Raw genomic sequence first — 25,582 nt, 5'->3', positions numbered from 1 at the left:
GAATAATGACTAACCCTCCTAAGCACTTTAATATACTATACTCAAGAATCAAGCACTTTTATTCTCAACCAATTTGCCCGCCACAAACCATACAAAACATAGATCTTTCATCAATTAAGCACTCTACATCCTCATTAGCACGAATTAGTAAGATTAGGAGGTGTGTGTTTTTCTTCTTTTTGATATCAACATTATTTGTCTATATTTTTGTTTCCTTTTTTTTTCTTGAAACTTTCTTTTCTTTCTTTTTCTACACACACTTCATACATTGGCTAGTGGTATTTTTCACGATTTTAGTGAACCTTATGGGCCTTTCCATGGTTCCACTCGAAAGTTATTTTCCAAATCTCTCACCTTACTTCTTTTAGTGCTTAAGTACCTTTGGAGGTAAAGATTCAACAAGCTCAAATTAAGAACAAAGTAGGGATACAGCTAGTAGTGTGGGTGCCAAAAAAAAGGTCCATAGGCTCAAAGGGGCTGGCAACAAAAAACTTGTATTTGTGAGTGACAAGCACATCTATGATCAATCAATAAACGCCTATGACATCTCATATACTAGCACAACTTAATGATTTCGCTTTGATTAACACACGAAGCAAGTTATAGACTACATAGAATACCACGATTCCTTACACACACATTGCAGATGAATTAATGAAGACGGTTCTGTTCAACTCTCAAGTCAAGCAAGCACAGATAGTTGAGAATTTTTAAGCAATAATGCACTAGGTGACATACAAGTCGAACAACTAAGAAAAAGTGTCACAAAGTAGGCTATTTATATTACTTAGGCATCACATTTCAAATCAAATATAGCAGGAAGACAGAGCGCATGTCATAGCCTAATGTGCCAACACCAAACATATCATAGGTTTCTAGAGCAACTCAGTTTTCTTCCTATCCTACTCCTTAGAAAAAACCCGGTTTAAGATACACCCTTGGAAAAGAACCGACGCCCAAATAAAAACCAAGGGATACTACCTAACTATCTTAACAAAACAAAATAAAAAATCTTTTTGGTATTTTTAATCGGACCTTAATTCCTCAAAAAAACTGTCCAAAAGATCCATCGTCGGGGAAAGTACGAGCTTTTTCTAATTTTTTTATTCACAACTACTACTAACTAATTAGACTATGTGAGTTCTAAACTAAGCTAAAAAATAGTTTTATACAATTACAATTCAGGAAATAGTCCCCCCACCCCACACTTAGATAATGCATAGTCCCCGATGCATATAAAAATTCAAAACATAGTAAGGTGGAAAGAAGAACTCCTTGCTAGTTGGATTCCTCCTCCTAAGAATGCCCATTAACCGCAGCTCCGGGCTCATCATCATCATTTGCTCCCAGGAGAACCATAGCCATGGTCCCCATGACTTCATCACCAACCTCATCCTTATCATCAGATCCTTTGTGGGTGTTATTATCCTCAGACGGGTGAATGGAACAGCCAGGCGCAATCCCCAACATCTCCTTTTAAGAATTGGATAGATCATTGTGTAAATGCATACTCTCCTCATCCGTCATACCTAGCCTGCTCATTATCACATTTAGGGAGCTATAGAGATACCCATTAATGTTTTCGTCCCTCTCATTCCCCGCAGCCTGGCTTAGCTTTGACGTAAACTCCAACAAGGACATAATGTCCACCAATCACTTTGGTGCCTCCACCACCTCATCATATCCTGGGTACTACGGTACCTCATGGAAAAGCATGTACTGTGTCAAGAGGTTGACAAAGAAGAATCTTTTGATTTTTCGCCCAAAGCGGGTGTGGGCCATCTCCTCTAGCATGATCTAACCCACACTGATGGGTCGCTAAGTCATCAAAAGAAATATTATTCACTGTCGTGCTCAACCAACATCAGTCTAGCCTGCACAAAGTTTTTCCACACCTCGGCAGTCTTGCTAAAGTCGACGTGGATCATCTCAAGATGGAATCCCCCTTAGTTCGTGTCCACTTTGCATTAGAATCGATGCCAAAAAGAGTGTGACATATCGCCTGGTAGCTCGGGCATTTGACAAAATTTTGTAGCCTCTGTAGGTTAGGGTTATCAACTCCCAAAAATTCGCATAAGGAACGCCTATCCATTGGCACCTCCTTGTCACGTACCCATGACTTGAACAAGTCCCCCTTCCAATTTGAATAAAGTTCTTATACGATGCTCAAATATGCATTGGTTGGGCACTCTATGAGCTTATCCATCTTCATTTCTCTTAACCGAGCAAGCACATTTGGGAAGTTCTTTTCCAGAGTCTTCACATTAATTCCCATTTTAGAGACATACCGCCCATAAAGCAAAAAGTTATTATGCCACTAGATGGTATCCTCACAAACTAGATCCAAATGAGGCCTTGGTCCCAATGGTGCCTTCTTCAACCCGCTAGCAACCTGCTTCCCTTTAGCTTGCCGGGATGAACCTTCCCCCTGCTTGCATTCTTGGGAGGGGGAGCAGTAGTAGAAGACTTTACCACTCATTTTCCCTTAATAGCACTGTCACGAGCCATAACAACCTACACACGCTAAACATGAATGTGAAAATGAATCTACAAATTCGCCCAAGGTCATCGTGAGAGTCAAAGATGACCCCACACTTAAAACCGAAGGCTCTACATAATCTACTCTTAATAGTAGTTCAAAGTAGACAAATATTGCACCACAAGGCGATGGGTACTCAATACTTCTCCATGCCACACAATTCAAGTAATCAAATAGGGCCATGACTTAGCCGTAGTTCAAGCAAGCAATACTTGGGTCCAAATTACTACCACTAGTATAATACACTAAATACTTCTAACAATAGGCTACAAGATACATTACACATGATACAAGGTGTAGCTAGTGTGATTATGGTATTGTGAACATGGAACACGAGCTTCGGATTATGTAAAATCACCCCCAAACACCCCACACTTAGCCAAACATCATATACGACGACACTCAGCTATCAGACTTCACCTGTGTACAATGGATTCTTTCAAGAATTATATCAAACACATGGTGATCATCAAGTATGATTCTCTTTTTTCAACAATGGTGGAACAAGGTGACCCTCCCAAATTTGATCAAAGTAGAGGGAATTATAGTTTACTACTTCATAGACAACATCACAACCAATTTCAACAACCAATTTGCACATAGAGGCCACCCATCATAACACATAAAGTCTAAAAGAAACTTAGGGTGAATTTGAGGAGTGGGGGTCATTTGGGATCGGGGGGGTCATATTACACACTAAGAAATTACAAAATACAAGAAAAGAGGGAAGAAAAAGAACATACCTTTGAGTTTCAGATGAAATCAAGCAAGGAACAATGGAGAAATTGAGAGAGAGAGAGAAGCAAGAAGCGGGGAGAGAAAAAGAAAGGAAAGAACGAGCGGGGAGAGAGAAAGGGGGATTAAATTTTAGGTTCTTGTAATTAGATGGGGAATGAGTATGGGTTCTGAGTTAGATAGTGAGTGTAAATGGGTGTGGGTCGGGTTAATAGTTTAGATAGTGTAACTAAAAAATTTAGAACGAAAAGAAAATTAAAAAAAATAGGACTTACTTGACCCCCAGCACAACGCTCCACGCTAGGGGTTCCAAACTTTCTATTTTGTCCGCCCCAAGCAGTGTGAGGCGCTGGCTTGGGCCCTAGATATATATATATATATATATATATATATATATATATATATATATATATATATATATATATATATATATATATATATATATATATATATATATATATATATATATATATATATATATATATATATATATATATATATATATATATATATATATATATATATATATATATATATATATATATATATATATATAATTCCTACCTATGATTTCTATGACTACAAAGAAAATAAAAATCTAGTCTACTCTGACTAAAAAAAAGAACTAAGCTACGAAAGCATTAAAAATTGGGTTGCCTCCCAACAAGCGCCTGATTTAATATCGCGGCACGACGCAACAAGTTCCCTCAAGCATCCACCAAACCTATCGAAGTTTTGTGCCGATGAACGCCACCACCCCAACAATGTTTTACTCTCTGACCATTGACTAGAAATATGCCATTTCTCTCAGGATCCTTTAGCTCAATGGCTCCATGCTTTGTAACCCGCACTATTTCAAATGCACCTGACCATCTAGATTTGAGCTTCTCAGGAAAGAGCTTCAACCTTGAATTGAACAAGAGAATGGATTGACCGGTTTCGAAATCACGATGCAAAATATGTTTTTTGTTTTTTCTTTGTATAACTTCGCATTCTCATATGCGTGCAGTCGAAACTCTTCGAGCTCATTCAGCTGCAACATCCATTTTTTCCTAGCTAGATCCATATCAAATTTGAGCTTCTTGATTGCCCAATATGCCTTGTGCTCAAGCTCAATAGGCAAGTCACAAGCCTTTCCATATACTAACTTGTATAGTGAAGCGCTAATTGGAGTTTTGTATGCCGTGAGATATGCCCACAAAGCGTCATCTATCTTGCTAGCCCAATCCTTCCTACTTGCGCTCACTATCTTCTCCAAAATTTGCTTCACCCCCTATTTAAGACCTCCACTTGACCATTTGTTTGCGGATGATAAAAAGTTCTGACCTTTTGCCTCACCCCATACTTAGTTAAGAGGTTGCCAACAATTTGTTACAAAAGTGAGTACCTCAATCACTTATCAAAGCACATGGAGTCCCGAATATGGTGAAAATATTTTTCTTCAAAAAGCTCACTACCACTTTAGCATCATTCGTAGGCAAAGCCACAGCCTCAATCCACTTTGACACATAGTCAACTATGACCAAGATGTACTGATGACCATTTGATGCTGGAAACGGTCCCATGAAGTCTATTCCCCAAATATCGAAGATTTCAACCTCAAGTATTCCCTTCAATGGGAACTCATGCCTTCTCGAAATTGCACCCGTCCTTTGGCACCTATCACACATCTTCACAAAAGTATGTGCATCCTTGAATAGCTTAGGCCAATAGAATCCTGACTGTGACACCTTTGCAGCCGTTTTGTCTCCACCATGGTGACCCTCATATGTGATGCACGGCAATCATGTAAAATTGACTCCATCTCCTCCTCAAGAACACATCGGCGCACCAGCTGATCTGCACACTACTTAAACAAAAACGGTTCATCCATAGATAAAGCCTCACATCATGCATGATTTCCTCATTCCATCTGGAGATAACTCTGACGGAGTCACCCCACTTACAATAAAGTTCACATAGTCAGCATACCATGGGGTTGTGCTAGCTGTGATGGCTAGCAATTGCTCATCAGGAAAGCTTTCCTGAATTTCGCCCCCTTTCTCAACATGTGTGCGAGTTTCCAAGCACGATAAATGGTCCGCCACCTAATTTTCTATCCCTCTTCGATCTTTGATTTCCACGTACAATTCCTACAATAGAAGAACTCAACGAACTAGTCTAGGCTTAGCATCATTTTTCTCAAACAAATACATGATGACTGCATGATCTGTGTAGATGATGACTTTAGTTCCCACCAAGTAGGCCCTGAATTTGTCAAATGCCAATACTACCGCTAGAACTCTTTTTCTATGACAGTGTAATGTATTTGAGCTGGATTTAGAGTTTTGCTAGCATAGTAAATTGAATGGAACACTTTATCTTTCCTCTGGCCCAATACGGCCCCAATTGTCGTGTCACTGGCATCACACATCAATTCAAAAGAGTTTCCCCAGTTTGGGGAGATGATAATTGGTGCAGTCACCAATCTCTTTTTCAACTCCTCATATGCATTCAAGCAGTGTTCATCAAACTTGAAAGGCGTATCCTTCTCGAGCAACCTCCAAAAGGAAGCAGAAATCTTAGAGAAATCTTTAATGAATCTACGATAGAAATATGCATGTCCCAAAAAGCTTCTGACTCCTATGACAGAGATTGGAGGTGGCAGTTTTTCAATTGCATCCACTTTTGCCTTATCCACCTCCAACCCATCTTTGGACACCTTGTGCCCGAGTACAATTCCTTCCCGTACCATAAAATGACAATTCTCCCACTTCAGCACCAAATTTGTCTCTTCACACCTAGCAAGTACTTTACTCAAATTCGTTAAGCATTCATCAAAAGATGGTCCAAAGACCGAAAAATCGTCCATAAACACTTCAACAAATTTTTCTACTATACCACTGAAGATTTCCATCATGCACTTTTAAAAAGTCATAGGTACATTACACAATACAAACGGCACTCGCTTAAAAGCATAGGTGCCATAAGGAAAGTGAAGATAGTCTTCTCTTGGTCCTCTAGTGCGATTGGGATCTGGTTATAGCCAGAATATCCATCAAGGAAATAATAGCAGTCTTGTCCGGGCAACCTATCTAGCGTTTGATCAATAAAGGGAAGGGGGAAGTGATCTTTTCTAATAGATATTATTCAGTTTCTGGTAGTCAATGCAAATTCTCCAACTGGTGATAGTACTAGTTGGGATTAATTCATTATTATCATTTATGACCACCGTCATTCCACCCTTTTTAGGTACACACTGGACTGGACTTACCCACTTGCTATCAGATATGGGAAAGATAATACCTGCATTGAGCCACTTTATGACTTCTTTTCTCACCACTTCCTTCATGACTGGATTCAAGCGGCGTTGATCTTCTACACTCAGTATGTGCCCCTCCTCCATGAGAATTTTATGCATAGAAAATGATGGGCTAATACCAAGAATGTCAGTCATAGTCCATCCAATCGCGAAGTAGCTTTTCTTCGTACAAAACAGATAAGTCAAATGATACAACAACAAGTAAAGTTTTATCAACACATAAATATGCATAATGAAGATGGGAGGATAGGGGCTTGAGTTCCAATTTAGGAGCTTCTTCGATAGAAGACTTGGGGGTGGCCAATTGGTATATCTAGAGGCTCGAAATCAATAAGTCCTTTGATATAAGCACATGCATCTAGATGATGCACCATCTCTTCCACCTCGTCATCCAAGTCAATATTGTCAAACAACATAAGTTCTTTCTCTAGAGAGTCATTCAGATATGCACCCATATCATTTTTTTTCTTCTTCCTTTTCAATCACAGATATCATAGCCAGATCCTCATAATGACTTGATAGTTGAATTACCCTGTATACATTAAAGTTGCTTCCACATTATCAAACCGGAGGATTATTTTTCCTTCACAAACTTTGATCACAACATCAGCGGTGTCTAAGAGAGGTCATCCCAAGAATATGGGGACTTGTAACAACCTAACTTGTTGTTTTAAGAATTAGCACACCATTCAATGGCTTAAGGTCCTGAACAGATTCGTAATATGTATTATGACTTGCGTGTGTGGTCGAGTTTGATTTTCGGATGATTCGGGATTAAATTGAAGAACAGTTCTTATTTTTGAAGCTTAAGTGAAACGAGTTGACCGGAGTTTGATTTTTGAGCAAACAACTCCGGAATGGAATTTTTATGATTTCAACAGCTTCGTACAGTGATTTCGGACTTAGGCGTCCGAATTTGGATTTGGAATTCTGTAGGACAATTCGGCACATTTTGGCGAAAATTGGGAAAAGTTAGAGTTTTGAAATATTTATAAGTTTGACCGAAGGTTGAATTGATTGATATCGGGCTCGAATTTTGATTCCAAAAATTTGAATAGCTTCATGATGTCATTTATGACCTGCATGAAAATTTTGGGGTAATTCCGAATTGAATTAATATGTTTTGGTGCAAATTATAGAAGTTGGAAGATTTGGAAACTCCTAATTTGATTCGAGCTGCGATTCGTAATTTTGACATTATTTGATGTGGTTTGAGGACTCGATTATGTTCGTATCATGATTTGGGACATGTTGGTGTATTTGGTTAAGGTCCCAAGGGCCTCGGGTGGATTTCGGATGGTTAACGGATCATATTTTTGGACTTAATGAATGCTGAAGAAAGTCTGTTGTTGGTGCGATCGCTTCTGCGGAAGCTTCGTCGCAGAAGCTGTTTACCGTAAAAATGGTAATAATAATTAAATTTGTTAATGAGACTCTAAAAATACGTGATCTATTTTTATGCTAGTTGTTAGAGCAGTTGATGCTAGGCGTATGAAGATCAGAGATGAAATGCGAGCTAAAACAGAGTTATAATCAAACCGAGAGATCAGTTACTCTGGCCTCGAACTGGCCGGTGAGGGGCCTCGAGGTCGATCCTGGGATCAAGCTCGAGCTATCGGGGGTAACCAGGAAGGAAATAACAGTTAGAATATAATTGAAAGATGCTCTTTATGGCCAATATCAAGCGATAAATGAGGAACAAGTATGAAAGCAATAAATGAAAGAGGCAGCCTCGAGCGAGCAAGTTAGAGAGAGGAGAGAGAGAGTTGTTATTGATCTTATGTAGAATGATTGGAGCAACAACAGTTGAACCTTACAAAGTGATGGGGATCCCCTCTATGTAGGAGGGGAATCATGTTATTAGGGGTGTTCAAAAAAATTCGAAAACCCGAACCAAACCGAAAACCAAACCAAACCGACCAAAAAAACCGATACTTTTTGGTTTGGTTTGGTTTTGGTTTTGAAATTTAAAAACCGATCAAATTTAGTTTGATTTTGGTTTTAATTAAAAAAAAAACGAACCAAACCGAATATATGAGTAGCTATTTTAAATTTATTATTACACCTATATATATGTATACTTTTATACAAAGTTTTAAAAATTATAGTAAATATTAATCGTTTGCACTTTTAGTACAGTTCTTTACCTTTACATTCTAGTTTAATTGGTAGTTTTCTTTTGTTAAGTGTAAGAATCTATTTCCTATTAAAAAAATATATTTTTAATTGAGTCCTTAAATTATTCATCACTGCTTAATTCAATTATCATCAATATATCTTGGTAAATAATAGATTTCTCAAAGGGCAATTGATTTGATAGTGTTACGTTGAAAATGTGGTCGCCGAAATGTGTGTTTGGTAGTGTATGTCTTATATTTAAGAAAAACCGACAAATAACCGAAAAAACCAAAAAACCGACATAAACCGAATCGAAAAAAAACCCGACTTAATTGGTTTGGTTTGGTTCTAATATTTGAAAAACCGACTTACTTGGTTTGGTTTCTTTTTAGGGAAAAATCGATCCAAATCGAACAATGAACTCCCCTACCTGTAATAGTACAAAATGCCTTAATTATAAAGTCATGGAGATAAGACGGCTGGACATGACACCTTGATACAGGCTCCGGGTAGGTCGGCTTTCTCAGATTTAGTCGTGTGCCTTGGGAATTCCCCTTTCTTGTACTATAGCTATTAATACGCGATGCCCCTCGAGGTCGATACCCGACGACTCCCGAGGGTAGGTCTCGACCTTGGCTTCGAGCCTCGAGGAGCATGGCCACGAGGCGACCTAATGACGGGGAAATCGGGCCCCTGGTTTTACCGCATAAAGATAGTCTCCGCGTTTCTTAGAGTGAGAGTGGTAAGAAACGATAAGAAACGACCCTGAATTTCTTCTTCCTTCACTGTTTTTGCAATCGGCGATGGCGACGAGGTGCCAAGATGCAACACGCATGCTGCTCCTACAGGTTTTCGCATTGACTGCGACAGTTGGCTGCCTTTTGGCTTTCTTCCATGTGCACACGGTGCTTTTATAAATACTCCCCTTCTTTCTTTTTATACCCCATTGCATGCCCAAACCCCCGATAAGATTCGTTCTTCCTTTGCTCTTGTTCTCTTTCAGGAACGCAACTCTTTTTCTTCCTTCAGAATTTTCTAAGGATGGCAAAAATTTCCACTTCTACTTTCCAGGAGGTTGCGGGCTCATCCTCTTTGCTTCTCTCTCAAGGCGAGGCGGCTACACCTCCTCATGCTGAGGAATGCGTCCCAGGATCCTTTGCGATGACCTCCGATTTCAAGGTTGAGAGACCTTCCTCAAAGCCAGAGCGTCGCGAGCCTGTAACTCGGTATATCAACTCGATAACAGACATCGGGAGAGTGAGGGCTGATTATTGCTGGGGGATACCGTGCTTGCAGAGATTCCTGCTCGGGAGGAAGATATTACGGCTCATAAAGTTGGCTTTCTGAGTGTATACACCTATCCATTTACCTTGGGGCCAGTGGGGCCATTCTCGCCCCCGATTGACCCCGTGATTCTCGACTTCTGACAACGTTATCAGGTGACCCTGGCCAAATTCATCCTTCGTTCTGGCGCATTGTTTATATGATCAGGCATTATTCTAACATGATAAAGGAGATTTCCTTCACCCTCAACCACCTGATCTGGATGTCCCGTCTCCTTCGAGGGGGTTTAATCAAGCTTCGTTGTCGAGCCTCGAGGTCCCTTTTTGCCTGCGCTAAGGAGCCCGGGAATGAAGGATGGATAAGCCGGTTCGATCGAGTGAGGACTTCTAACCTGATTTCGGTAGAAAAGATGTCGTTCCCTAAGAAGTAGAGTGCTGGATGTAAGTAAATGCGTTGTCGGGTCTTCTTTTGCTTCTCCTTTGCAATATTTCTTCAAGAATCTAACTCCATTTTTCTTGCCTTTTTAGCCCTAGCAATCTACCCTGGTGCGGTTTCGCACCTCCAGGGTTGGGTCGGCCGCTTATACTCAATTTTCCCATACGCCGAACGAGTGTGGAGGAATTTATCCCGAGCCCGATGGGAAGCCAAAGACTACGGTAAGCTTCGATCCTTGTTGCATCCGCGTACTTTGACGCAAATTGCTATCAGTAGCATTCTCCGTTCTTTGTGTTTAAATTTTGCATTTTCTAGGTCTGGGGGAAGTCCCTTTGACAAAGGGGGCACCACTCGCCAAAAAGGACGCCCTAGTGCCTGGTGAGAGGAAGAGAAGGCCAGTCGAGCCTCCGGAGTTCAAGAGGGTTAAGACGGAGGGACCCAAAGCTGACCTAGCAGCTCCGACCTTGAAGACGGCGGAAAATCCTCGGGCTGAAGGTGAGGGGGAAATCAACTTCCCAACGGCCTCCAAGGAGCATATAGACTTGGCCGATCGTCGGGCCGTGGGGATGGAGGCTTTCGAACCGGAGACTAATGCCGTTGTGCCTTATCTTCGCGGTGGGGAGGCAACGGATGGAGTATCGAGTACTACCCCCGAATCGGCTAGTGGCCAGAATTCTTCCAGAGTTGAGGTGCCTTTGGTGGGTAGTTCGGAGGGGCTCGGCTCCGGGGTCCAGGGTGAACAAGGGACAAAGACTTTGACTGATCCTGTTAACAGTTTGATAGTTGTTGATTCTCCTCAAGGAGTGATCCTACCATCGCATGGAGTGCAAGACACCCCGTGTGAAGAGCCTTCTGAAGCAGGGGCACTAGTCAAAGGAGGAGATGCACTCGAGAGGTCGTCGACCGTTCTCGAGGGAGGTCCCGAGGTTGATGCTTCATTCATTTTCAGTGAGATGGGCAGACTTTGCGAGCGGCTAATTTTTGCTAACCTTGTCCGCCGCTTTGGGCTGCTCTAGTCTTCGTTTTTCTAACTTGTCTTCTTACGTGACTTCAGGCTAAAGTGCTTTATAACCAAGCTTTCACCCAGTATCAAGATGAGGTGAACCGCCATGAGCGTGAGAAAGCCTATTTTACCGAGCAGGTTACTCACCCCTCGTTTTACTATTATTTGAATCCTTGTGAGATTCCACTGCTTTTAACCTCTCGGACTTGATTTGTGCAGTTTGAGAAGGATAACGCCCTGTTGAGAGGGGAGCTTTGGGCCAGAGATGCTGAAATTTCCGAGCTTAGTCAGTAATTAAACGAAATGACTTCTGAGAGGGACACCCTCCAGGGGAAGGTAACCTTAATCGAGCGTCAGCTCCGGGATACAAAGGAGGATAGTGACAAGTACAAGGATCTCCATTCCGAACTGGTGGCGGCATTGTCTCGGATCAAAGCCGAGGACGAGGCGCATGTATCCTCGTACGGGGAGGGAGCCATTGAGGATGTAGGCTTGGCAGTAGAACAGGATTCTGTTGATTTTCCTGTCGATTTTCCTGTTTGTATATAGCATTTTTATACCGGCATATGTATAAAGTGAACCTTGCAGCTTTGTTTCTTCCACTCCCATTTTTTGTCCGGAATTCGGCCGGGTGTTCCTGTTTTTAGATTCGTGGTATGGCCCTGGGCTCGTTAGGCAAGCTCGGGAGCTTTTACGCACCCGGTCGACACGACCTTTAATGTAAACTGGCGTTAGTGCTCTTATACTTTGCTCAACTATTTTGGGTTTAGTCTCCGATTCGGGCTCCGACTCGATCCCATTCGACCCTCAAGCTTTTGTGTTTTCGTGGGCTGGCGATAACGGCTCTTTATGCCTTGGGTCGAAGCGACCTTTTATGTATGTGGCCCTGAGGCTCGCGAAGCTGGCGACGATGGCTCTTACGCTATGCCTTTAGGCATGTATAGTTAACTATTTTGGATCTAGTCTCCGAATCGGGTTACGACTCGAGCTCACTTTGACCCTCAAGTTTTCAAATTTTTGAGATGGCGACAGTGGCTCTTACGCTTTTGGTCGTTGCGACCTTTTAGTGTGTAGCCCTGAGGCTCGTTTGGCTGGCGACAATGGCTCTGACACTTTTGCCCTTGGGAATATGTAGGCTTTGTTTTCCTCTTGTTAAGGACTTTTTTGAGATAATTTTGCCTTACTCGTCATCGGTTCGGGAAGAACCTCGATTTCAAGTCGTTAGCGGCGATATTCGAGCACCTCGGAAGGTTTAACTCGTAGGCTGAGTAGCTCGAAGCCTTATGATTTGGAGATGACATGGTCGAAGCTCGTTTGCCTGTCAAGGGCAGCCTGTTTTAACCGGTTCTTTTCAAAGTAGATTCAAAGTAATGGCCTATGATTTTGTAGCGACGATCGGGCGTCCCCGAGTCGCGTTAATTTGGCTGGTGCAACCCTATTGACCGTAGTCATTTGTGTTTGGTTTTGATCCCGAGTATGGTAGTTTAGGCGTCTATATCGAGGGTATGCCCTTTCGGGAGTCTTACAAATGCGACATATAAGCCTAAACTTCGGGATTGAGTTTATGCATGTAGTAAGGTCTTACAAAAATTTCATGCCTATTGAGGTCTTACAGTATTTTCATGCTTGTTGAGGTCTTACAGTAGTAGTTGTTGATACTCGATGCGAGTTTTCGCTTGTGACCGAGTCTGCCTACTTGGGGTCTTACGACCCCGAGTTTTTTAACAAATGACGATTGGTGACAGTCTCCGAGTCATCAAGTTTGCTTAGGCTCGGGGGTTGTCACTCGTGAGCTCGGAGTTGCCTCATTGAGGGCTTATATTTTTGGAGATTCCGACCCTCGGGTCATGTGGGTGCCGAGTTATTAACGCCAGTCTCCGAGTATTTCGGACCGTTCTCGGCGGGGAAATCCTTGCTGTGAAAATGTTGAACTTTCTTTGGAGTACGAGACACTTTGGGAAAAGGTATTCTTTGCTTTGTTTGACATAATTACATGTTGTTTTGTTGCCGTGATCCCGGCTTGTGCGGACACGGCTTTTTTGACCGTATGGCCCGGTACATTATTTGCTATTGGAACTTAGTATGTCGTTCCCCGGCTCTTCCGAGCGGATGGACTCTCAAAGGGGGGGTGCCCTCTAACATTCGGGGTTGATTGCAAAAGAAGCCCTACAGGCTGTCGGGTCCTCCTCAAGTAGCGTGTGGACGTTGCCTTATTAAAAACCTTGCCGGCAAAAACCCATTTCGGGATAAAAACTCGATCGAAGGAAAAGAGTGCAACGCTTGCTCGAGGATTTTTGCGGAATATTCTGATCGGGTGTTCTAGCAGTAATACCATTTAGACATTGATATATTCCAGTTGCTCGGAAGCTGTTCGCCCTCCATGGTTCCAAGTTTATAGGATCCCTTGCCGACTATTCCGAGGACACGGTACGGTCCTTCCCAGTTCTGGCCCAACTTCCCTTCATTAAGGTTTTGGGTGTTGAGAGTGACCTTCCTTAGGACTAAGTCTCCGATCCCGAAATATCGGAGATTTGTTCTCCTGTTATAGTATCTTTCGATTCTCTGTTTCTGGGCGGCCATCCAGATCAGCGAGGCTTCTCACTTTTCATCAAGTAGTTCGAGGGCCGTTGTCATGGCCTCGATGTTCGAGCCCTCATTAGCATGCTAAAATCTGGCGCTCGGCTCCCCGACTTCCACTGGTATCAAAGACTTGTCGTACACTAGAGTGAAAGGTGTTTCCCCGGTGCTTGACTTTGGAGTTGTTTGATATGCCTACAGCACCTCGGGCAGCGTTTCTCTCCATTTTCCCTTGGCGTTCTCCAGTTTCTTCTTTAGGTTCTGAGTGATGGTTTTATTCATGGATTTGACGTGGCCGTTTGCACATGGATGGTAAGGCGTCGACAGGATTCTCTTGATTTTGTTGTCTTCAAGGAACTGTGTTACCTTGCCCCCGATGAATTGCCTTCCGTTGTCGCATGTTATTTCGGACGGGATTTCGAATCGGCATATGATGTGATCCCATATGAAATTGATGACTTCCTTTTCTCTTATTTTTTCGAAGGCCTGTGCTTCCACCCATGTCGAAAAGTAGTCAGTCATAAATAGAATGAATCTAGCCTTACCTGGCACCGTCGGCAAAGGGCCGACGATGTCCATCCCCCATTTCATGAATAGCCATGGTGATAAAACAGAATGTAGTTGCTCGCCGGGTTGGTGGATCATAGGAGCGAATCTCTGGCATTTGTCGCATTTTCTGACAAATTCTCTGATGTCTTTTTCCATGTTGTCCCAATAGTAACCCGCTCTAATCATCTTCCGGACCAAGGAGTCGGCACCGGAATAATTCCTACAGATACCCTCGTGGATCTCTCGGAGTACGTAATCTATGTCACCTGGCCCTAAGCATACCGCCAGGGGGGCGTCGAAAGTTGTCCTGTACAGAGTCCCATTTTCGTCGAGCGAAAACCGGGCTGCTTTGGTTTGCAGGGCCCTCGATTCTTTTGGATCTGCGGGAAGCTTCCTATCTTTTAAATAATCAATATACTTATTTCTCCAATCCCATGTTAGACTGGCGGAGTTAATCTCCCCGTGACCTTCCTCGACCACTGATTTAAACAACTGGACAACAGCTCTGGGGAGTAGGTCCTCTTCTTCAGCAGAAGATCCCAGATTTGCGAGGGCATCGGCCTCGCTGTTCTTCTCTCGAGGTACATGGACTAAGGTCCATTCTTTGAAGCGACGTAATACGATTTGGATTTTGTCCAAGTACCTCTGCATCCTGTCCTCTCGAACTTCGTAGCTCTCATTCACCTGGTTTACTACGAGGAGCGAATCGCATTTCGCCTCGACGGTCTCGGCTTCCAGGCTTTTGGCCAATTTTAAACCTGCAATCATAGCCTCGTACTCGGCTTCATTATTAGTCAGTTTTGTGGTTTTTATGGATTTTCTGATTACGCTGCCAACGGGTGGCTTTAGGACTATACCGAGCCCGGACCCTCTTATGTTTGTGGCGCCGTCTGTGAACAGGGTCCATACCCCGGAGGACAGGCCTGATTTTAATAAAAGTTCTATCTCTACCTCGGGTACGAGGGATGGTGAGAAATCGGCCACGAAGTCCGCCAAAATTTGGAACTTGATGGCCGTTCGAGGTTGATATTCGATAGCATACCCTCCGAGTTCGATGGCCCATTTGGCCAATCGGCCTGATAGCTCGGGTTTATGCAGTATGCTCTAGAGGGGGGTACGTCGACAGAACACAAATACGATGACATTGAAAATAGGGCTTCAGCTTACGTGAGGCGCTTATCAGCGCGAGAGCCAATTTTTCGATGGGGATACCGGGTTTCGGCGTCCCCCAGGGTTCGGCTTACATAATAAATAGGAAATTGTGTACCTTACTCCTCTCGAACTAGTATGCCGCTTACCGCTATTTCAGACACGGCCAAGTACAGGTATAGCGCTTCATCCTCCTTGGGCGTGTGCAGCAAAGGTGGGCTAGTCAGGTATCATTTCAGTTCTTCTAGGTCTTGTTGGCATTCTGGAGTCCATTCGAAGTTACTCTTTCTTTTGAGTAGAGAGAATAAATGATGGCTTTTGTCTAATGACCTTGATATGAATCTGCCCAGGGCCGCTATCCGCCCTGTTAGCCGTTGGACGGCCTTTACATTGTTTCACCATCGTGATTTCTTCGATGGCCTTTATTTTGTCGGGATTGATCTCGATCCCCCTGTTTGAAACCATGAAGCCCAGGAATATGCCCGAACCCACTCCGAAGGTACACTTCTCGGGATTGAGCTTCATGTTGTAGCTTCTGAGGATGTCAAAAGTTTCCTGCAAATGGGTCAAATGGTCCTCTGCGCGCAGGGACTTGACTAGCATATCATCAATATATACCTCCATTGATTTACCTACTTGATGCTCGAACATTTTATTAACTAGGCATTGGTATGTTATCCCTGCATTTTTTAGCTCGAAGGGCATTACGTTCTAGCAGTATGTACCATACTTTGTGATGAACAAGGTTTTTTCCCTATCCTCGGGGTTCATCTGGATTTGATTATACCCCGAGTAGGCATCGAGAAAGGTGATGGTCTTGTGGCCAGCCGTAGCATCGATTAGACGGTCGATATTAGGCAATGGGAAGGAATCTTAGTGGCACGCTTTATTCAAGTCTTTATAATCTACGCACATTCTTAGCTTGTTTCCCTTTTTGGGCACTACTACTACGTTGGCTAGCCATTCGGGGTACTTTACCTCTCTAATGGATCCGATTTTAAGAAGTTTTGTTACCTCTTCTTTGATGAAGGCATGTTTTACCTCGGACTGTGGTCTTCTCTTCTGCTTCATGGGCTTAAATTCGGGATCGATGCTCAGCCTGTGGGAGGTTATTTCCGGCGGGATTCCCGTCATATCTTGATGGGACCAGGCAAAACAGTCGATATTGTTACTGTCACACCTATTTTTTTACCACGTGAAAGGGGATATAAGGGAGTTTTTTCAATTAAAGTGACATTATTCGAAATGAGATTATTTATTTATTACAAAGTTGCCACTTGGGATAATTATTTTGGTGTCCCAAGTCACCGGTTTATTTTAAAATCCCAATTCGAGGAAATCGACTTTATTTAAAAGTCTGCGAACCAGAAATTCTAGATAAGGAATTTTGTTAAGCCAGGAGAAGGTGTTAGGTATTTCCGGGTTCCGTGGTTCTAGCACGGTCGCTTAAACTGTTAAAAATGGTCTATTATCTGATTAACTACATGTTTTGACCTATTGTACATTTTTAGCTTTTGTAAACGCTTTTAGTTATTTTAAATCGCTTTTAGGAAGATTCAATGTTATTTAAAACATGTCTTAAACCACGCTACATGAAATGCACCCGCGGTTCGCGACACGTTCTATTTAACATTGTTGAAAAAATTGAAATTGGGTCACATGAAATGTACACCTGGATTTTAGTAATTAAAAAATCACAACTACGTCACGGGAACCGTACCTGTAGCCATGATGAATTATTTAAATAATGCACCTAAAGCAACTACGAAGATTCAATTTTCAATAGAAACATTTGTGAGGGTCATGGATGATTTAATTTATTTATGGCACACCTCAAACCTTTTTCTATAAGTGTTAGATCCTGAATCTAATCTTATGAGGGTAATGTTGTATTGTGGTCTGGACCCGGGCCTAAACGGGCCGGGCCAAACGGGCCTGGGCTTGATGCGGGCCGGGCTGAGGCGGTCCCGGGCCAAACGGTCCCATTGTGTGGAACCGGCCCACGGCGGTCCTAAGCCCACATGGTCCCGGGCTAAATGGGTCGGGTCCACGGGCCTAAACGGGCCTAACGGGCTTTTTTCGTTTCGGGCTATTTTTTTATTTTTTTTTATCTAAGGCATTTTCTTGTAAACTATATATGTATATACTAGTATAAATTGCTTATATATAGCTATACAAATATATATAGTATGTATATATAAGGGTGTATTATGTGTATATATAATTATATATTGCCTTATGTAATATATATTGCCTTATATATATGTATGTATATATATATATATATATGTATTAGATATATATATATATGATTTAATTTATTTATGGCACACCTCAAACCTTTTTCTATAAGTGTTAGATCCTGAATCTAATCTTATGAGGGTAATGTTGTATTGTGGTCTGGACCCGGGCCTAAACGGGCCGGGCCAAACGGGCCTGGGCTTGATGCGGGCCGGGCTGAGGCGGTCCCGGGCCAAACGGTCCCATTGTGTGGAACCGGCCCACGGCGGTCCTAAGCCCACATGGTCCCGGGCTAAATGGGTCGGGTCCACGGGCCTAAACGGGCCTAACGGGCTTTTTTCGTTTCGGGCTATTTTTTTATTTTTTTTTATCTAAGGCATTTTCTTGTAAACTATATATGTATATACTAGTATAAATTGCTTATATATAGCTATACAAATATATATAGTATGTATATATAAGGGTGTATTATGTGTATATATAATTATATATTGCCTTATGTAATATATATTGCCTCAATGTGTGGAACCGGCCCACAGTGGTCCTAAGCCCACATGGTCCCGGGCTAAATGGGTCGGGCCCACGGGCCTAAACGGGCCTAATGGACTTTTTTCGTTCCGGACTATTTTTTTAATTTTTTTATCTAAGGCACTTTCTTGTAAACTATATATGTATATACTAGTATAAATTGCTTATATATAGCTATATAAATATATATAGTATATATAGTATGTATAGTATGTATATATAAGGGTGTATTATGTGTATATATAATTATATATTGCCTTATGTAATATATATTACCTTATATATATGTATGTAATATATATTGCCTTATATATATATATAGTTTATATGTATTAGAGATATATATATTGCCTTATATATATAATAGCTGTTTAAATTCCAAACTATTACATTATCAGATGTAATAGTTTTCATATTTAAATCATGAAATTGTGATTGCAATTTATAAAATTCGTCATCATCACAAGTACAAATATCACCTTTGCAAGCAGTGCAAGAAGTATCAACATTTTTATCACTATCAGATAAATCAATTAAATCAACTTCATCTTCAGGTTCAGTTTCAGAGTAATAGTCAGATTCTGATCTTGAAGTGTATAACAAGCCATAAACCTTATCGCGTAACTCATCATCGAGTTCTAAGGTTTTCAGCTTTTGAAGCTTATAATTTGGAGAAATATGACCAAACTTTCCACACTTATAACACTTAATATCAGCGAGATCTCTCTTTGATCTATTCTTCGTAAATCGAGTAGATTTCTGATGCGCTTTTCTAGTATCACGCTCTTCCTTAGACCTATATCTAGACCTCTTTTTCTTATACGGGCTATCCAGGTACAAATACCTATGATATCTATTTTTTTTCTTCTTCCTACTTTGAGTAGAGGTTCCGGGTAAACCGAACTGGGTACAAAAGTCACCTAATTGGGATTTCTCTTTAAGCTTATCAATCTTAAGCTGTCTAGAAAGCTTTAGCTCATTACACAAGTTTAATCCTTCTTGTGTACACACTCCTATAAGTTTACCATAGGTATAATTATCATACTGAATTTCACCGTAACTACCCCTTAATACTTTCCTTACCCTTTCAGCAAATAAGGAAGGGAGGCCGACTATAAACTTAGCTTTCCAATGCTCATATTTATTCTCGGGTAGTTCCAAACCCTACTCATAAAAGTATCTTTATACCATCTAAATTCACTAAGGGTCTTACATCTAAGCCCATTAAGTAAGGTTATGATGGTCTCATGATTTGAGGTAAATCTACCATTGAAATGCTCTAAAATTGTAAGGATAAGGGTATACACCGCATCTTCTCTACCCTTAACTAGAGCCATACCTATATTATCAACACCTTCGTCTACGGCTGTAGCATTAATAACGAAAGCCTTTTCTTTAACAGATAAATAATTATCCCACCAGCCACGAAGTTGGACAGTAAAGCCTGCAATAATCATTTTGCAAATAGTTCTATCCGTATTTTTAACACTTTTGCAGATAGTGGAATACATAAGCATTTTATGTACGAGAATGGTTAATTGTCTATCAGTTAAACCATCAAGATTCCATTCATAAATTTCGGAACCGCTATAAGACGTATTAGTCTGATTCCAATCGCGTTCCTCAATCAACACATCTTGAGGAGTAGGACGGGGATAATAGTAAATTTGCATCCTTGTTTTGTCAGCATACCTAGTATTGGGTTTAACTATACCTTTGAGTTTATTAAACTCTGACCATGTCTCAGTTTTATAATCAGAAACGGTCTCAATTCTATCAGCAAAATTTTTAGATAAATCAATTGGTCTAGCATTCAAACCAGAAAGCTTTTTATCGAGGAGTTGTGCTAAGTCATTAAGAGATTTAAATTTAAAATCCTGAATCTCGGGAGGTCTTTGAATATGAGTAAGAATAGCTTGATCAACTGTTTTACTTCCTGAAGTGGAGGCAATATCAGTTGGTCCTTTCTTACTGGTTGGCGGTAGTCCGCGCGACCAGTAAAGATTAGAAATATACGGAAATTTTATTATAGTTTTAATGACTGTATGGAAGGATCTATCCTTTTACCCAAGCAAGGGGTTTGTCTAGGTCTGATACATACTCTTATTGAGCTCATGTGTCTAGCAGTTCTAACTGTGCAAGCATTGCCTTATATGTGTGTGTGTATGTATGTATGTATATATATATATATATATATATATATATATAGTTTATATGTATTAGATATATAATATATATACTATATCAAATTTAAACACAAAATAAATTGCAAAGAAATATTCAAGGGAATGTCTTATATATTTTACTATTACGACATTAACAAAGAATGGTAATATCTTTCTTAGTCTTCCTCCCCCCAATGGAATGAGCACAACATGGTACTAATACCACCATTAAAAGGAAAAAAAACTAAGGAAGATGTGCCGAAATACAAGTTACATGTTAGTCTATGTATTATCTCTAACAAATCTCATAAATCCTTCAAGAGATTGAGGAATTTTCGTTGGTGGTGGTGGAAAAGAAGCTTGTTCATCACCGCTTCTGGGCGAAGCAGCATCCTACGCAAGTTCCGCTAGCATTTCTTCATAAGCTTCATCTATTTCCGGTTGTGATTCTGCAAGTCCAAAATTTCTTCTTTCCGAACGGATCCAATCTCTGAAGAGTACTGATTTTTCCAAGCTCTCCCTCATAGACGCTCTATGATCACCGATTTGAAGCCTCGCTTGACTGAATGCGCTCTCCGATGCCACTGTTGAAGCTTGAACACCTAAAATATCTCGAGTCATCCTTGAAAGAACCGGATAGTGTTTTTGTTTGTCCTTCCACCATTCCAAAACATCGAAGGAGCCGTCGGGATTCTCTAATTCAAGTCCCTGCGACAAATAAACTTGAAGCTTATTTAGTTGTGAACTATCACCAAAATTATCACCTTGAGAACCCCTGAACTCCGTCCAAGAACTAAGGGCTTTTAGGCCCGCAGTTCTTTTAGATGCTTGCGAACTAGACGAAGTAGGAGTTGGAACATTTGGTCTAGCTTGATCTAAGGCAAGTTGATAAGCATTATAAATAGTTTGAGCATTTATTTTAATTGGGGCTTTTGCATCTCCAAGTGTAGCAAATTCCTCAGCTGAAAGTGATAAAGCGTTATAAATTTTTGAATACCAAAAGTGAGGACCTCCTAATTTCATTGTAGGATTTAACAATGCAGCAACACCAAAAATAGGGGGGATAGGGAAAAATATTTTTTAAACTTAACTTTCATAGAATTAATAGCTTCTTCATAAATTACTCCACCCTCTGAAAATTGAGTAAATAAATCTACAAGTGCTGCAATATAAACTAAACAGTTAGAAATAGTAGGATAATATTGGCCAGATAATTCATTTGTAGCAATATGAAATTGTTCTAAAAAGTCTACAAGCATTTTAACATTACTCCAATCTTGATTTGTAAGGTGCTCATCATCATCATCATCACCATCACCTACACGAGCATTATACGTTGCGCTTATTGGGTTCCTATATTCATATGCAACAACTAAACTTTCATACATGTAATTCCATCTAGTCGGACAAGGTTTAGGAACTTTTCTTTCTCTAAGGCCAAATTCATCACATTTTTTAAAATAGTCTGTAAGTCTACTTCTACGGTTTGAATAAAAAAACCAATTAAGAGTCATTTTAACCTTTTCAATTTCTACATTTAAAACTTTCATACCAGCACCGACGATTAAATGGTAAATATGACAAATACATCTAACATGAAAAATATTACTAAATGCAGGATTTAGTGTAGTTGTAAGCAAGCCTATAGCATTAGTGTTACTAGAAGCATTATCCATTGAAACCGACATAATTTTATCTCTAATGCAAAAATATCTACAAATATCTGCAACTTTGTTAGCAATAAACTTACATGTGTGGCGTGAATTAATTATTCTATAAGCAATAATGCGCTTTTGCATTATCCACTTCTCATCTATCCAATGACTTGTAACAGTTAGATAATCACAGTCATTACCACTTCTACCAATATCAGTAGTAATAGCAATGCGACAATCTATATGAGTAAATAAATAGCGCAAATATTGTTCATATTCATGTTTATATTTATAAATATCGCTCTTTACGGTTGCGCGAGGCCATCCTTTATAAGTAGGATTAAAAACTCTTCTAATATAATGAACAAAATGAGGGTTAGAAGGAAAACTATAGGGTAAACACATAACAGTAACCATTTTGTCAATTCTTCACGATCTTTATTTGGATCATAATATAAAATGCCACCGGTAACAGTGTTAATTCCCGGTTGAACTAGATTTGAACTTGTACTAGGGTTAACCGTACTATCTACACTTGTTCCCTCTTGCGCAACTTTCATTTGTAAAAATCTAGTTTTATCTCTAGGGTGTTTCAATATGTGTCTAGTTAAACTGTCCGTACCGCTACGGTCTCCAGTAAATTTATGAACTAGTTGAGACCCACAAGTGTTACACTTAGCCTTATCTTTTTCTCTTAGTTGAGTAAAAAAATGCCAAACAAGAGATGTTTCGGGTCGTTTAGAAGGTTGTCTATTAAAAGTAGGGGTTACTACAGGAGGGTCAGGCGGGGCATCAGTTGGGTTATTAACAGGACTAGTAGGTGTATCATTTAAATCCGGTTGCGTTTCATCTAAATCATCATTTTCAAAGATAGTTTCATTAGGATAAAGAGCATTCATAACTTCTTCATTTAATTGTTGACCCGATGCAACATCATGGCAAATTTGACTATCGAAAAATTGAAAACAAGGGTTATCACTATCAAGAATAATAAGTGGAGGAGGACGGGTAACAGGTCTGGGTCGGGGAGCCGGGGGAAGAGTAGTAGCTTGGCTACTAGATTCACCAATTTTAGATTTTCTCTTACCCTTACCACCAAAAATATTTTTCAAAGAAAATGTCATATTAATTATAATTGTACTAAATAAAACTAACAAAACTATAATATTAAAACTTAAGAGTTGGAACGAGATTACCGAATTGACGAACAACTTCTTGAAAATTGAATATCGTTGAAGACTTGAAGACTTGAATACTTCAATTCACCAACTTCACAATTTTTCACGAAATTGCAATAATAAAGTAAGCAATTATATAAGAAAATTACAGAGAGATTGAGAGAGATTGATGAATTTGTGAGTAAAAATGAAAGAATAGGGGGGTATTTATAGTTGAGAATTGGGAAAAAGTGTAATTATAAAAAGTTTGGGGTTAAAGCAAAGTTTGGGGGCCAAATGACTATTTTTTAAAGTGGCCAACTGATAAATTTTGAAGGCCAACGGCTAGATTTTAAAAATCTGACCGTTGGTCTTTTTTAAAAAAAAATTAGCTGTTGGAGCCCGTTAGGCCCGGTTGAACCGGCCCAGGCCCGCCTGCCGGTCCCGGGCTTAACGGTCCCGGGCTCACGGGCTAATTATCTTGAACCGGCCCACCACGGGCTTTTGCACCACTAGAGCCCAGGCCCGGTTGAACCGGTCTGTTTGGCCCGTTAGGCCCGCGGTCCTGGGCCGGTCCCGGACCAGGTCCGGACCACAATACAACCTTATATGAGGGCCATGGATTATAAATTTTGCTTGGCATGACACGCCTCAAATTACTTCAAAGGGCTTTATTATTCGAAGTTGTTAAAATCGGAATACATGAAATGCGCCCTCGAATTGAAATTCACGTATCGTAACCATGCCACGGGAACCGTACCCATGGTCACGATAATTTATTATTGATCGCGCCTAAAGCAAGCTACGATGTTCATAAGTTGTTCATCTCCTATGTTTCTATTCAAGCGTGAAAGCCAAAGCCATGGAAGTTGGACTAAAGTTTCACATAAATGAGCCGTATGTTCCAAAGTACTAAAGTTTTATAAGTTTGGACTTGTTCTGCTGTTAAATTCCAATTAAACAACATTTGCATTGTAAAATTAATGAATACAAACCAGCATATGCAATGCCAAATATACATGGCTGCTCATGTCATTACCAAAACTTCAATGTCACAGAAACATTTGCATTCCGTCACCAAATAAGAGATTACAATTTTAAGTCGACAGAATCAAGTCATTATTAAAAAATTCTATAAGCCTGTCACTTAAAACTTTTACTCTTAGATACCCAATTCATACACTTTGATTGAGGCAAACACATTAAAATTATCAATTAATCTATTTCATTTTCATGAATGACTACTATTTATAGATCAAATCTATTTCATAGACTTGGACTGAGATCAAACCTATTCTAGTCGAGATGGTCCAACAAAGATTAAACTAACAAAAATCTGGAGTGTTTCACTGCTATAGTTACAGAAGTAAATAGACATTTACTGAAATTAAGAGTTTCGACAAATCAAGCAGAGAATTAATAGTTTTGTGTTTTTCACGAAATTCAATCTAAATGGCGGAATAAGACAAATTAGAAGTAAACTCTACAGGAAAGTACTAACTTGATTGATCGAACGTAGTTACTGACTTAAGCAGGACACAGAGACTTGAACCAATTTGCAAGGAAAATCAGCTAAGCAAAACCAAATACAGATCTGAAACTGGCGATGGAGCTCAGTCAGTGAAAGCAAGAAACAACAGCAGCAAATCCTGATTCTTCTTCTTCTCTTTTTTTTCCAGAATTTTCGAAGCTTTTTGCAACCCAAATTTTTAGAGCTCTCACGGATTCAACAATCAACCATCAATTTTGGAGAGTCTAAATACTCTTACGATTCCCTTTTTTCGAAAGTTTTAGGCCTGAAAGCTTTTGAAGGAGCAGAGTTTTTTGATTTTTATGTTAGTCTAGGTCTCTCCTTTTCTTTTGCTCCCTTTTCCTGATTTTTTATTTTCCATGTGTGAGTTGTCTTTTTGCTGGGGAATGGCTCTCTCTAGAGCTGATCCAAAACGCGCTCTTTAGATTGAGGATTTCTTTTTTCTCTTAGGTCTCAGATGTCTATCTTTGAGAAATGAAGAACCAGAAGAAGAAGGGAAGAGAGGGGTCTGGTCCTGTGAGGTGAGTTGAAGAAGAAGAAAGAGGGGTTCGTTTAAGGCGCGCCGTTTTTGGATCTTTTTTTTTTTTTTTTTTGGAGAAGGGGAGGGTATATGAT

The 25,582-nt window shown here is 40.4% G+C and overlaps 1 protein-coding gene and 1 long non-coding RNA gene across 2 annotated transcripts; both read right to left on the bottom strand.

The window, feature by feature from the left end:
• Positions 1–1,296: 1,296 nt before the first annotated feature.
• Positions 1,297–4,944, bottom strand: LOC142165141 (uncharacterized). Its single transcript, XM_075223761.1, has 4 exons — positions 4,732–4,944; positions 4,261–4,547; positions 4,048–4,180; positions 1,297–1,473 (listed from the first exon to the last, which is right to left on the bottom strand). Exons 1-4 carry the CDS (start codon positions 4,942–4,944, stop codon positions 1,297–1,299), a joined length of 810 nt encoding a protein of 269 aa, XP_075079862.1.
• A 15,796-nt stretch (positions 4,945–20,740) lies between these two features.
• Positions 20,741–25,582, bottom strand: LOC142164665 (uncharacterized). Its single transcript, XR_012695534.1, has 2 exons — positions 24,938–25,582; positions 20,741–21,332 (listed from the first exon to the last, which is right to left on the bottom strand). It is a non-coding gene; the product is annotated as an uncharacterized LOC142164665 (long non-coding RNA).

The sequence above is a fragment of the Nicotiana tabacum genome, chromosome 10 (assembly GCF_000715075.1).
Source record: "Nicotiana tabacum cultivar K326 chromosome 10, ASM71507v2, whole genome shotgun sequence".
In the NCBI taxonomy this organism is placed as follows: domain Eukaryota; kingdom Viridiplantae; phylum Streptophyta; class Magnoliopsida; order Solanales; family Solanaceae; genus Nicotiana; species Nicotiana tabacum.
The sequence above is the reverse complement of the archived record's forward strand: the minus strand, read 5'-3'. Positions and strand labels throughout refer to the sequence as shown.